At 50.0% G+C, this 12,500-nt stretch overlaps 1 protein-coding gene across 1 annotated transcript in view; it reads right to left on the reverse strand.

Annotated features, from left to right (window-relative positions):
• The window catches only part of b4galnt4a (beta-1,4-N-acetyl-galactosaminyl transferase 4a), a 150,933-nt gene that overhangs the window by 4,685 nt on the left and 133,748 nt on the right, over positions 1 to 12,500 (reverse strand). The window contains exons 10-17 of the mRNA XM_042110023.1: positions 9,698 to 9,844; positions 8,158 to 8,267; positions 6,698 to 6,798; positions 6,409 to 6,482; positions 4,561 to 6,082; positions 3,997 to 4,220; positions 3,786 to 3,929; positions 2,009 to 2,162 (exon numbers count right to left, since the gene is read on the reverse strand). Coding sequence (XP_041965957.1) covers positions 2,009 to 2,162; positions 3,786 to 3,929; positions 3,997 to 4,220; positions 4,561 to 6,082; positions 6,409 to 6,482; positions 6,698 to 6,798; positions 8,158 to 8,267; positions 9,698 to 9,844 — 2,476 coding nt within the window. The remainder of the gene's footprint in view (positions 1 to 2,008; positions 2,163 to 3,785; positions 3,930 to 3,996; positions 4,221 to 4,560; positions 6,083 to 6,408; positions 6,483 to 6,697; positions 6,799 to 8,157; positions 8,268 to 9,697; positions 9,845 to 12,500) is intronic.

The following is a 12,500-nucleotide window of genomic DNA, read 5'->3' on the forward strand; positions in this document are numbered from 1 at the left end:
TTATAGTCAATGGCATGCGCTATGAAATGCATTATTGTCAATGGCTTGCGCGCGCAAGAACTGGTCTGCAGCTGCGTTGAGCAAAGCGCAGCACAAGTGCCATTTTGCCGCTTTGCTGCTCTTGCGCGTGCCGCGGTCAAAGTCCAATCAGGTTGAACTTTGACCGCTGCTCACTGTGAGTCGTCGGTATTTTGTGCTGAGCCCAGCGGCAAGCACAACAAAAATCTTTGGGACGTTACCTCAACCAAGAGCAACGCATACCGAGTACAATGTGATAGCCCCTTTAGGCTACAATGATGCTTAGCTGTTCAGATGTTGTAAATGTGTTACAATGAAGCTCTGCTGTTCAGATGTTGTAAATATATTACAATGAAGCTCTGCTGTTCAGATGTTGTGAATGTGTTACAATGACGGTCATCTGTTCAGATGTTGTGTATACTGGACAGTGATGTTACAATCCTAATATCTATCCTTTTACTTTCGAGAGGCTCCTATATACATAATCTTAATGTTGTTTGGGAGAGCTGTGTACAAAGTTAACAGGTATTTAGCAGACCCTTTTATCCAAAGTGACTAAGACCTGTTTTAGTTATTTCTGAATCAAATCCAAGCTGACCACATAAAAAGCAGTGCCACTAACTGCTTTTTTTCCACCACTAAGGTATTGAGTATGTTATGTGGTGAGACTGACCTAGTCTATTATCGTAAAAGTACCAATTTCTGCCCCTTTCTTTCGAAAAATGTGAAAACAAAGATGTTTTTTAATACTTCAAAAATAATATTTGATTGATGAACCTTGCCATTTTCAGTAGCCATATGTGTATAGATTTGAACAAAATCTATTTGGTTTGGTTCTTACCAGGAGCTTTTACTGGCTAAAATATCCGATTTTGTTTACCATGCTCAGTTTGATGCTGGGCTGGTGGGTGCCCTATTTCTCGGCAGAGAATTCTCGTCGCGAAATCAAAATTCCACTGGAGCTCCAAGTGGTTTTTTACATGCAGCCTTTTAACACTGTTTACAGCTCTTTGTCACGTTAAAATGTCTTTTTCCCTATGGGATGAGTGCTTGCATTTCTTTAGGAATCTGCAGTCTTGGTTTGTACAGAAATGAATATTAAGTGACACATAAAAGGGCAAAAAATAGGGCACAGGCGGAAATAGGTCACTTTTCTGATACTAATGTTTTGTAAGTCACCTTGCATTAAAAAAAGGAATCTGCTGAATACCGGTAACGGTAACAGTGAGTGTGACAGTAATAGCGGCAGTAACGGTGAGTGTGGTGAACACGGAGGCGGCGCTAGCTCAGGAGCTAAGGCAACTGGAAGGTTGCTTATTCAGGCCCGGCTCCTTCTGACCCTGTCCAAGTGTGTTTGAGCAAGGCATAGAATCCCGAAACAATTAGCAGGTTGGCGCCTTTTATGGCAGCCACCGCCATGGGTGCATGAGTATAAGTGTGTGTGTGTGTGTGATGGGTGAATGTGAGGCATGACATTATAAAGCACTTTGAGTGCTTGGAGGAGTAGAGAAGTGCTATAGACTGTAAATGCAGTCCATATACCATTTACTGGCCAGCGCTTTTATCCTCTTCATATGGTAATGGTTGGTGAAAGGAACCTGAAGTGTGTTGAGTGTGGGTTGTGTGTGTGGAGTGGGGTTGAGAGAGTGTGTGTGTGTGTGTGTGTGTGTGTGTGTGTGTGTGTGTGTGTGTGTCTGTGTGTGTGTGTGTGTGTGTGTGCGTGTGTCTGTGTGTGTGTGTGTATGCGTGTGTGTGTGTTTGTGTGTGTGTGTGTGTGTATGTGTGTGTGTGTCTGTGTGTGTGTATGTGTGTGTGTATGCGTGTGTGTGTGTATGTATGCGTGTGTGTGTGTGTGTGTGTGTGTGTGTGTGTGTGTGTATGCGTGTGTGTCTGTGTGTATGTGTGTATGTGTGTGTGTGTGTGTGTGTGTGTGTGTGTGTGTGTGTGTGTGTGTGTGTGTGTGTGTGGTGGGGCTGAGCTGATGTGGTACCTGGGCACAGTGCTTTCCCTCAGGGCCTGCTCCACGTCCATGTCATCGCTCTGGAAGTCCACGATGATGATGTTGAAGTTGTTGTCTTTGGTCTCGTGGTGCAGCTGCTCCATGTCTGAGATGAACTGCTGCACCCAACGAGCCTGGTTCTTCACTGTGGGAACAACATGGGGCATTTAGGAAAATACGTACGCCAGCAGCCAGCAGAGAGAAATTAGATGTGACTAAGGTCAGCAGTGTGTTTTGGGGTCAAATAAATGAACTGTGACAATTATTTGACAATCATAAACTGCCAGTGTTTTGGTACAATTACCATCAATATAATCAACGAGTCTCAAAGTGTGTGTGTGTCACAGCAAGATACAATTAGTGACATATCCAGCCACATATAATTGCTAGCAAGCACGAACGCCAGCAGAATTAAATTCAGGGCAACGAGGGCCAGTAATGTGCTTAGGTCAGTGAAAATTAATTTCTTCTGACAATTATTTCCGTATAACTATCTGGCCGCCTCAGCATTGTTGACCATCAATATTTCCACTTGGCATTGGCAAGAATTCTATCAGCGTCTCAGCTTTCCTCATTGCATTTACAGAGAGATACGTTTCAAGGTTGACTGAGCGGTTGTGAAGGATCTACCCTGTGCCGCTGTCATCTGCCATCATCGGTGAGAAAAAGCTTTCGGCTCACACAGATGCAGCCAAGACACCTCACACAGGCCGCTTCAGAGCCCAGATAAACATTACAGAACATAATCTCACAAGAGCACATTTGGCAGGACCGCTGTTTGGGCAGCACTATCCTCTATCCTGCAACACGATTAATCTCCATAACACATAATACGTTTTAACTGGCTGATGCAGCTCCGTGCCCTTAGATGCTCCTTGCAGTTATGAGTTTTATGGAGCAGAGCAGGGGGATCTCCATCTTGCTTCTGCATCCGTCTGCTCCATCCGCTCTCCATCTTTCCCTGCCATGCATACCTGACTGAACTCATCATCAGTGACAACCTCGATTAGATGGAAACACCAGATTTAGCTAATGCAGCGAATGTCAATCACACTGAGTTGAATCAGATGTGCTTTGATCTGGAGTAGACAGAATAGAAGCATCTAAGTGCTTGCACTGCTAAACAACACAACATGGCGGGAAAGGTGCTTGCTCATAAATCATTCTGCAATCAAATGGATAACTCAAATTGAATTGTGAAGCCGGTGAAAACTCAGGCCTCTACAAGGCGAGCAGCTAAGTGCTTGCACTGGAGATGCCTTGAGACAAAGTCAATTTTTGACGATGGTGCATAAATGGATGAAATTCAATTTGGATTGATGACACCTCGAGTAAACCACGTGGAGTTGCAAGCTGCACGAGAAACTTTACACGTTTCTGTAGACCAGTGGTTCTCAATCTTTTTTCATTCCCCACTGGAGAACATTTTCAAGTCCCACCTGTCCCCCATGGCCCCAACAAAAGCACCACATTAAAACATTATTTTCCCACTCGGGTTCCACGCTGCTTTTTCCTCCCAGTACTTTTGATCCGATCTGTTCATTTACACGCATATGTACTGCAGGCCTGTTAATAACAGCTTTGTTTGTGTGCGTTTGCTTTGTTTTGAGTGCATGATGATCTATATAGTCAGTAAAAAAAGGCATTAATAAAAACGGGCAGACCAATAAGACTGATTTCCTCCTGTTCGTCACACCCCAGCTATCAAGTGTCTATTCCCCAGTCGCGTGGGGTCCACCCCACACTTTGACCACAGCTGTAGACCCACCTGGCACCACGAAGTGCACCATGACGTCTCTCCTCCACTGGAGCATCACTGGCTGGCACAGCAGGGGTTTGGCGTAGGAGGTGCCAGTCTGCGGAGTAGCTCGGTTGGCGTGAGTGGGTAAGGGCCGTTGTGACGGAAGAGCCGCGTTGGCGTTGGGGACGGCGTTGGCGTTGGGGACGGCGTTGGCGTTGGCAGGGCCGGGCGTGCTGACGGGGGCGGCCGTGGGCGCCTGCTGTGGCGGCGGGGGTGACCAGTTCGGCGGTTTCCAGGCTGCTGTCCTCCAGCCGGCTGCGGTGCAGCAGCATGTACACGTACTCGGAGAGGCGCACCACGCTGCGCCCGCGCTCCATCAGCTCCAGCTCCACCAGGTAGCGGTTACCACGCGCAGAGTCTCGCCTCTTCTCCACGTTGATGATGCGCAGGAGGGTGTAGATGCTGAGGTGGGTAAAGTGTGTGCGTGTGTGTGTGTGTGTGTGTGGGGGGGGGGGGGGGGGGGGGGGGGGTAGAAAGTGCTTATCCTTAATTCACTGTGCCCTCATTTAAAACCTTTATTTAAAATATTTTTTTTACACTTGCGACTTGGACTTAGGACACACAACAGACAAAGACAAATAGTCAAAAGATGCATACAGTACTGTGCCATATCTTGTCACATGCACAATAACAGACACCTGCTCATTCATGGCCACAAATATGGAAAGAAACATGTACACTCACTCACTCACTCACACACACACACACACACACACACACACACACACACACACACACTCACCCTCCATTGCGCTCGTTGAGTTTCTCCATGTACTGCGCCAGCACGTCCACTACCTCGCTCTCGGCCAGCTGCAGGTTGCCTGACACGTTGCAGCGCAGGTCGTTCCAGTCGGAGCGCAGCAGCTCAAAGTCCATGGTGTTGACGGAGAACGTCCGCTGCCAGTTGATGGACTCCTCCGCCCACCCGGGCCTGGGCTCGGCCTCCTCGTAGCTGTACTCCGACAGGCCGCCCTCCTCCTCGGGCACTGTCCCCTGCCCCTGCTCCTGCCCCTGCTCTAGCTCCTGCCCCGGCCCCTGCTCTAGCTCCTGCCCCTGCTCTAGCTCCTGCCCCTGCCCCTGCTCCAGCTCCTGTTGCCGCTGCAGGTGCTGCTGCTGGGACTCGGTGATCTCCGAGGTGCGCATGTACGAGGTGACGCGGGTCTCCATGGGACCGGTGTTCTCGGAAGAGTTCGGCGATGGGCCTGTCGGGTGTGGGTGGTGGTGGTGGTGGTGGTGGTGGTGTACGGCGGCGGCTGTGGTGGTGGTGGTGGTGGTGGATGCGCGGGATGCTTTGGGCAGCGAGGGGTCTGGCGTGGCGGCTCTCCTCGTGTCTGCGTGGCTCAACACCGCCGCCCTGCTGGAGGGTTTGTGCGGTGCGACGTCCGGCCTGGTGAGGTTGCTGCTGACACGGATGGCTCGGGGCGGGGGCTTGGGGAGCAGGGGCCCACCCCTGGCCTTGGCGCCCAGGTTGACCAGCCGGGTGGTTTTTCCCGTCTGGTAGAGGAAGACTCCCGGGAAGACCTCCCTGGGCTGGCGGGACAGCGGCGCTTTCCTGTCCTTGGCGGGCCGCGGCCTGGTGATGTAGATCTTGTTCGGGTCCCTCTTGTGCTCCTTGACGCGGGTGTGTGTGTGTGCGTGTGTGTGCGAGCGTGTGTCGGCGGGGCCTCGCGCCACGTGGGCCGAGTTGGTGAGGATCTGCTTGGCGCGGCTGGTCAGCGCGTTTAGGGAGGCCTTCTGCGGGAACAGAAGGGCCGACTTGCTGAGCTTGGGTGTGGACGGCTCGCGGGCCCGTGCGAGGCCCTTCCGGCTCAGCTCCTCGGGGCCCGTGCGGATCCAGGACAGGTGCCGGCCACCGCCTCCACCTCCTCCGCCCGGCACAACCCCCTGCTCCTCCTCCTCCTCTTCCCCAGCCTCGGGCTCCTCCGGTGGGGGCTTGGCGACAGCATGCCTCCCCTGATCCCGGTGGCGCCTCCACTCGCGCTCCAGATCCCCGTCCCTCTGCCTCTCGTGCGGGAGGAGGCGCCTTCTGGGCCTCCTTTGCACCACATCATTATTCTCCTCCTCCTGCTCCTCCTCCTCCTGCTCCTGTTCCTCCACCACAACCTCCTCCTTCTCCTGCCCTTTCTCCTCTCTCCTCTCAGCAGGGGTGGCTCCAACAGCCCTGCGTGGGTGTCGGGTGGACGCCTGTCCGGCTCGGCTGGCAGGGGTGCCCACCATCTCCACCTCGTCCTCTGGGTCCGCCCCTTCTTCCTCCTCAAGGAAGTCTGCGGCCGGAAAAAAACAAACAAACAAACAAACCAACGGATAAACAAGTAAACACATTACACAAGCACCCACCTCAGCACTCCTCCTGGGTGAGTGATCACTCAGCAGGCCGGTCTATCTCTCATCGTGTTTACAAACAATTACATCTCAATTAATTAGCCTCCCAAGTGTTGCTGCTGAGGCAATTAAGCTTTCAGAGAAAAAAAGTAGCATTTTGGATGCCTGCTAAAACAACTAATATGGAGGCTTGAAGAAAAGTCTTTAGCTTTTAAAAGGGTTCTTCTGTCCTCTAAACACACACTCACACACACACACACACACACACCATCTGGGTTAGGGAAGAAAAGGGGCTGATCGTCATCCTCCTCATCCATCTTCATGTACTTGTAAAAGCCGAACCTGTCAGGAGGAAGGGTGACAATAACAAGACATGACTCACACCACTTGTTCATCTCTACATCTCCGTAGACTAGCACAGTCACTTCTGAGCGCACACGTTAATAAGAATAAACACTAAATACTATTAAAAAAGACCACATCTTCTACATTTGGTGCTTTTTTACGTTCTAGCAGTGATGACTAATTGTGGGCCGTCGTGACAGAGGTGACCTTACTTTTCCAGATAAATGGGCGACTCCCTGTAGAAGCACTTGTTTTCTCTCTCCATGTGGGTGAGGCGGGTGAAGTCGTTAGGGTAGACGAAGGACAGGTACACCTGGCGCAGAGACACAGGAAGGGGGGACAGACGGCCATTAAAACAGCAGGGGGGGCGGGGCGGGGGGGCGCAGTGTGACTCCACACACATGGATCAACACAAACAACACACTGCCAGCGAAAATACGTGATGTCAACCATGTTTCTTGAACTGACAGCCATGTTTCTTGAACTGACACTCAATTGTTTAAAAACAGCACTCACTGATGCACTTATTCTTACTGTATTCTACCATTTTTAAATTGTCCTAAAATTGTTGAGAGAATTGCTTTACAACTTAACTGTTACCATGTTGTTAGTCGCTTTGGTATGCGTCAGCCAAATGTAATGTAATGTACAGTAATGTAATGTAATGTAATGTAATGTTTCCCCCTTAACCAGTGAAAGAGAGTAGGAACACACACCCAGACAGAGATGGTGCCCAGGATGACATCAACGAGGAGAGAGTAGCAGCTACTCACCCCTCAACCAGTTAGAGAGAGAAATACATACAATTTCACAATGCATTGTGGGAGACAGAACCACATGACATTCTGAAATGCATGTTGGTAAGACAGAAGCCTGGGTGCATTCACACGCAGTTCTCTATTTCTACCAATGACTGCACTTCCCAGCTTCACCCAGAGGGGGGCAGTGTTGTGCAGCAGCAGCGGCAGCAGCAGCAGAGTCCTGGTTAGGGTCAAGGATCAGTGCTTTCACAAAAGGCTAATGGCAGCAGGAGGAGGAGGAGGAGGCAAAAGGGTTAGCATCTCTCACTCCCAATTCCCCGACTGCTCTCCTACATCTGCTGCTCAGAGGAGCACTGAGCCAAACGCGCTCCCGACCCACAGACCAAGCGAGAACCGAGCAGAGCAGAGCAGAGCAGAGCTGTGTCCTACATGCAAATTACAAGCAAATACGCTCAGCCAAACAGGCCAGGGTGACGTGCTGCAGGAGCGCAAACATGGAGAGTGGCCGCTCCAATTACGGACAGCGTGAATGAGTGTGTGAGTGCAGGGGATAATGGATGACAACCGCATTCAGGACGCAGCAGAAGACTAATGCACATTCGAGGTGATGATGTGGCCCATAATTGTGCAGTGCATATGTGAATATGTGACAATGTATGTAAACACATACCACTTCAAACAGCATGTGCATATATGCACATGTGTGTACCTATGCATGCTTGTATGTACAGTGTGTATGTGAACACATGCGTGTGTGTGTGTGTGTGTGTGTGTGTGTGTGTAAACGAGAGAGAAGGGGGGAGTTAAAACAGACAGATAGAGGTAGATAGATAGATAGATAGATAGATAGATAGATAGATAGATAGATACTTGTATTGCCACACAACAATGTTGGAGAGAACTGGACTTACAAACTGGAGGCCCTGGTAGCGAGCGATGGGGAAATCCTTCACCACATAGGTGGGAGAGTAGAGGCAGGCAGGTAACACATTCTCCAAACGAGACGGCTCTATCATCGGTACTGCGGAGAGAAGAAAAGAGCAAGAGAGTGAATGAAAGAGAGAACAAAAAGAGAGAGAGAAGTGTGAGGGAGAAGAGAGGGACAAAAGCAGAGCCAGAGAGATGGAGAGATAAAAACAAGAGAAAGAGAAAGAGAGAGAATGAGGGTGAAAGACAGAGAGAGAGAGAGGGAGAGAGAGAGAGAGAGAGAGAGAGACAGAGAGTTATGTTCTGAGAGTTATGTTCTGTTTTGTCAATGCAAAAATATTTGTCATGCTAATAAAGCTCACTTGAATTGAATTGAATTGAATTGAACTGAATTGAATTGAATTGAATTGAATTGAATTGAGAGAGAGAGAGAGAAAGAGATAGAGAGAGAAAGTGAAAGAGACACTGAGAGAGACGGGAAAAGACAGAGGGGTAAAAAAGGGACCAAAATAATGAATGACAACACCTGATCCTAGAGCACCTAGGCCAGGGTCTTATCTGATGATGACACACCGTATCAGTCACATGAAACTCCTCTGCACACGCACACATTAACTGGCAGGGCACTGACGGACCTCACAGATGATACTGTGAAAAGTAAGTCACACACACACACACACACACACACATATAACAGGCACACAAACACACACAAGCACACACACACACACAAACACACACACACACACACACACACACACACACACATATACACGCATACACACATGCGCGTGCATACACACAAACACACACATAACAGACACAAAAAACAGGCACACAAACACACACACACATACACGCACACACACACACGCACACATAACAGGTACACAAAACAGGCACACAAACACACACACACACACACACACACACACACACACACACACACACACACACATACATACATACATACATACATACATACATACATACATACATACATACATAGACATACGTGCGTGCATAGGCACAAACGCACACACTCTCACACACATATACATGTATGGAAGAGGCCAGTCCATACTCAGGGGTGGGTGGGTGGCTTGACTTACTTGAAGACCTCTCATTAACACATTAGAGCCGACACTCAGAACATAGGCAGGCTTAAATCCTCCCGTTCACATCCCGCGGATGCTGATGTAAGAGTACTGCAACGTCATGCAACCAACAACAGCTCGCCGGAGAGGACACACAGGGCAAGGAGAAGGTGGGGGGGGGGGGGGGGGGGGGTGGACGTATAGATGGATGGAGGGATGAGAGGGTGGGGAAGTAATACTGCAAAAGGGGATAGAGGACAGGACATGGGAAAAGAAGGGATGAGGAGAAGAGAGATGGAGGGAGGAAGAGATGGATAAAGAAGTGATACGCACTGCTGAAGAGGAGAAGTACACACGGGGGGGGCAAAAGAAAGGGTTGAAGAGAGAGATGGGTGGAGGGAGAGAGGGCTAAGAAAGTGATACGCACTGCTGAAGAAGGTGTCGCGCGGGTCAGCTTTCAGCATGTCGGCGCCATGTTGGCCGCTGGGCAGGGCAGAGTCGTGAGCGAGGCGCGCGTGGCTGGCCAGTGTCTGCGGTACGTGATCCACACTATTCATCTTCAGACTGGACTCATCTTTCACACCAACACACACACACACACACACACAGAGAGAGAGAGAGAGTGTTATTCAATCCGCACATTAATGGATAATCACACACACTTCCCACTGGTGCCTCTGTCCATCTGAGCGGCCGTGATCCAATCGAGCCACTTGAGGATGAGAAGAGGAGGATTACAAACGGCCAGCAGAGAAAATGGACGAAAACCGAGTCGTCCCCTTATTAGGACGCACTGATCGCACCCTTCCTCCATCTCCTCCTCCACTTCCACCTCCTCCAGGAGGCCAGTCAGTGCAGAGCTCGCCCCCAGAGAGAAAGGGGCAAAAACTGGGCTTAATTACTGCCATCGATTGGCGCTGGGAAGGTGAGCTTGTACAGTATGATTTATGGGGCGTGGGCCGCACGGCCTGATGGGAGACATGCTCTTTAATTAAGACGGAGACCGTATCACCTTCTTCCCGGAGGGGAGACGGGCCGCTGCGAGGAGACATTTGACTTCCCCCGCGCAAAAGAGAGAGAGAGAGAGAGAGAGAGAGAGAGAGAGAGAGAGAGAGGAGAGAGAGAGAGAGGAGAGAGAGAGAGAGGGAGAGAGAGGAGAGAGAGAGAGAGAGAGAGTGTAGTTACTAAGGAGATTAAGAAGCGAGAGAGGAGAGAGAAGGAAAGGTGAGAGAAAGAGAGAGAAACAGAGAGCGATAGAGAGATTCTGTGTGTGTGTGTGTGGGTGTGTGTGAGCGAGAGAGAGAGAGAGAGAGAGAGGAGAGAGAGAGAGAGAGAGAGAGAGAGAGAGAGAGAGAGAGAGAGAGAGAGAGAGAGAGAGTTGGCGTGAAAGTGCCAAAGGGAGAAAGGTTGAGAATGGAGACAGGGAAAAGTGAGATGGGGAGATAAGGTCAAAGGAGTATAGAGAGGTGGATGAATGGGTAGACTGACAGGGAGGAAAAGATAAAGAAGGAGAAAGAGAGAAAGAGAGAGAGAGAGAGAGAGAGAGAGAGAGAGAGAGAGAGATAGATAGATAGATAGAGAGATAGAGAGAGAGAGAGAGAGATGCTGACAGAAAAAGACACAAGAGACAGAGGCAGTTAATGAGTGGAAGAGTGCAAGAGGCACCCAGAGACAGAGCCTGAACGAGGGAGTAAAGGAAGAGAAGAAGGAGAGAGAGGGGGAGGAGGGCAGATGGAGGTCTGGAGACACACCTGTCTCTCCTACCTGTTCCTGGAGGAAAGGAGGAGGAGGAGGAGGAGAGGTGGAGAGGAGTAAGAGACAGAAGAGAGGATAAAAGGAGGGGGAGATAGAGAAACAGAAGAGAGGATGAGATGATGAGGAGAGACGAGACAGAGGAGAGGAAGAAAACAGGAGAGAGGTGAAGAGACAGAAGAGAAGGAGAGGAGGACAGGAAAGACAGAAGAGAGGAGGAGATAAACAGGAGAGGAGAGACAGATGAGAGGAAAAAAAAGATGAGAGAAAGAGGAGAGGAGGAGAGACAGAAGAGGAGGAGAGAAGGATAGAAGAGACGGAAGAGAGGATGAAAGGAGGAGGAGAGGAGGAGAGCAGGGCATGTGCAGAGGGGGTTAAGAGCAGCCGTCTCCATCAGGTCTAGTTCATATTCAGCCGAGCTGAGCTCAGGGGTGCAGAGACAGGAACAGCTGGATCGATACGCGGCCAAAGCACAGGAGCCCAGCAAGCACTTCAGAGGGCAGGGAGGGCATCCAATTCACAGAGTACTGCAAGAACAGTGGTTTACACGTTAACATAAACACACAACACACACACACACACACACAGATACAGGCAGTGACACACTGAAACACTCACACTCACACACAAATAAAGGCAGTGGCACACTGAAACAAATACTCACACACTCTCTCTCTCTCTCACACACACACACACACACACACAATTATGTTATGTAAGGTTATCAACATAATGCCACAGCATGCCACAGGCGACTGTGTGGTCGTGGCTGGCAGGTGGATCAGATGTGTTACCTGGAGACATCCCTCTCTCCCTCAGCTGCCTGCGCTGTGTTGCAGCCTGTGGCCTTGTGAGTCTGTCGCTCTTTGGGATAAAGGCGTCTGCTAATTAAATACCAGTCACTTTACCATACTTTACCTTTTACCTGAGCATAGCACAGGAGGACCCTCCCCCCGCCCCCCCCAGCAGAGATCTCTAACCAACGCCTCGCACCAGAGCTTACACAACACAACATACGTCAGCCACCACCACCAACGCAGTTGCCAAGCGACCTGCATCCCACAGGCTCCTCAGCCCATCCATGCAGACCCACCCCACCCACTGCCCCCCACCACCCTCGCCCTCATCAGCATACGCCAGGGGAGCGCCGAGCAGCGAGCACTGGAGGAGTGACGCTTGTGTGAGTTGTTTGACTTGACTTGGCAAGAGTTTAACGCCATTAAAACAGCTTTTAGGAGAACAGAGGTGCACAAATACAGCCGCCTGCTCCCAATCAAAGACCAGAGGAAAACAGCTTTTTTTTTTTTTTTTTTTTTTGGCGAGTGCTTTCCAGTCGAGCAATCCAATTTGCTCTTACAATGTAGACGATAATGGCCCTTGCAAACAAAAACATGTCAAGAGACCTTCTCAACAAGTGTTTTTCAATTTGATTGCACTGTGGTAGGCACAGAAGAGAACAGCTGTTTTGGACTATGCTA

This window comes from Alosa sapidissima, chromosome 11 (genome assembly GCF_018492685.1).
Source record: "Alosa sapidissima isolate fAloSap1 chromosome 11, fAloSap1.pri, whole genome shotgun sequence".
Classification (NCBI taxonomy): Eukaryota; Metazoa; Chordata; class Actinopteri; order Clupeiformes; family Clupeidae; genus Alosa; species Alosa sapidissima.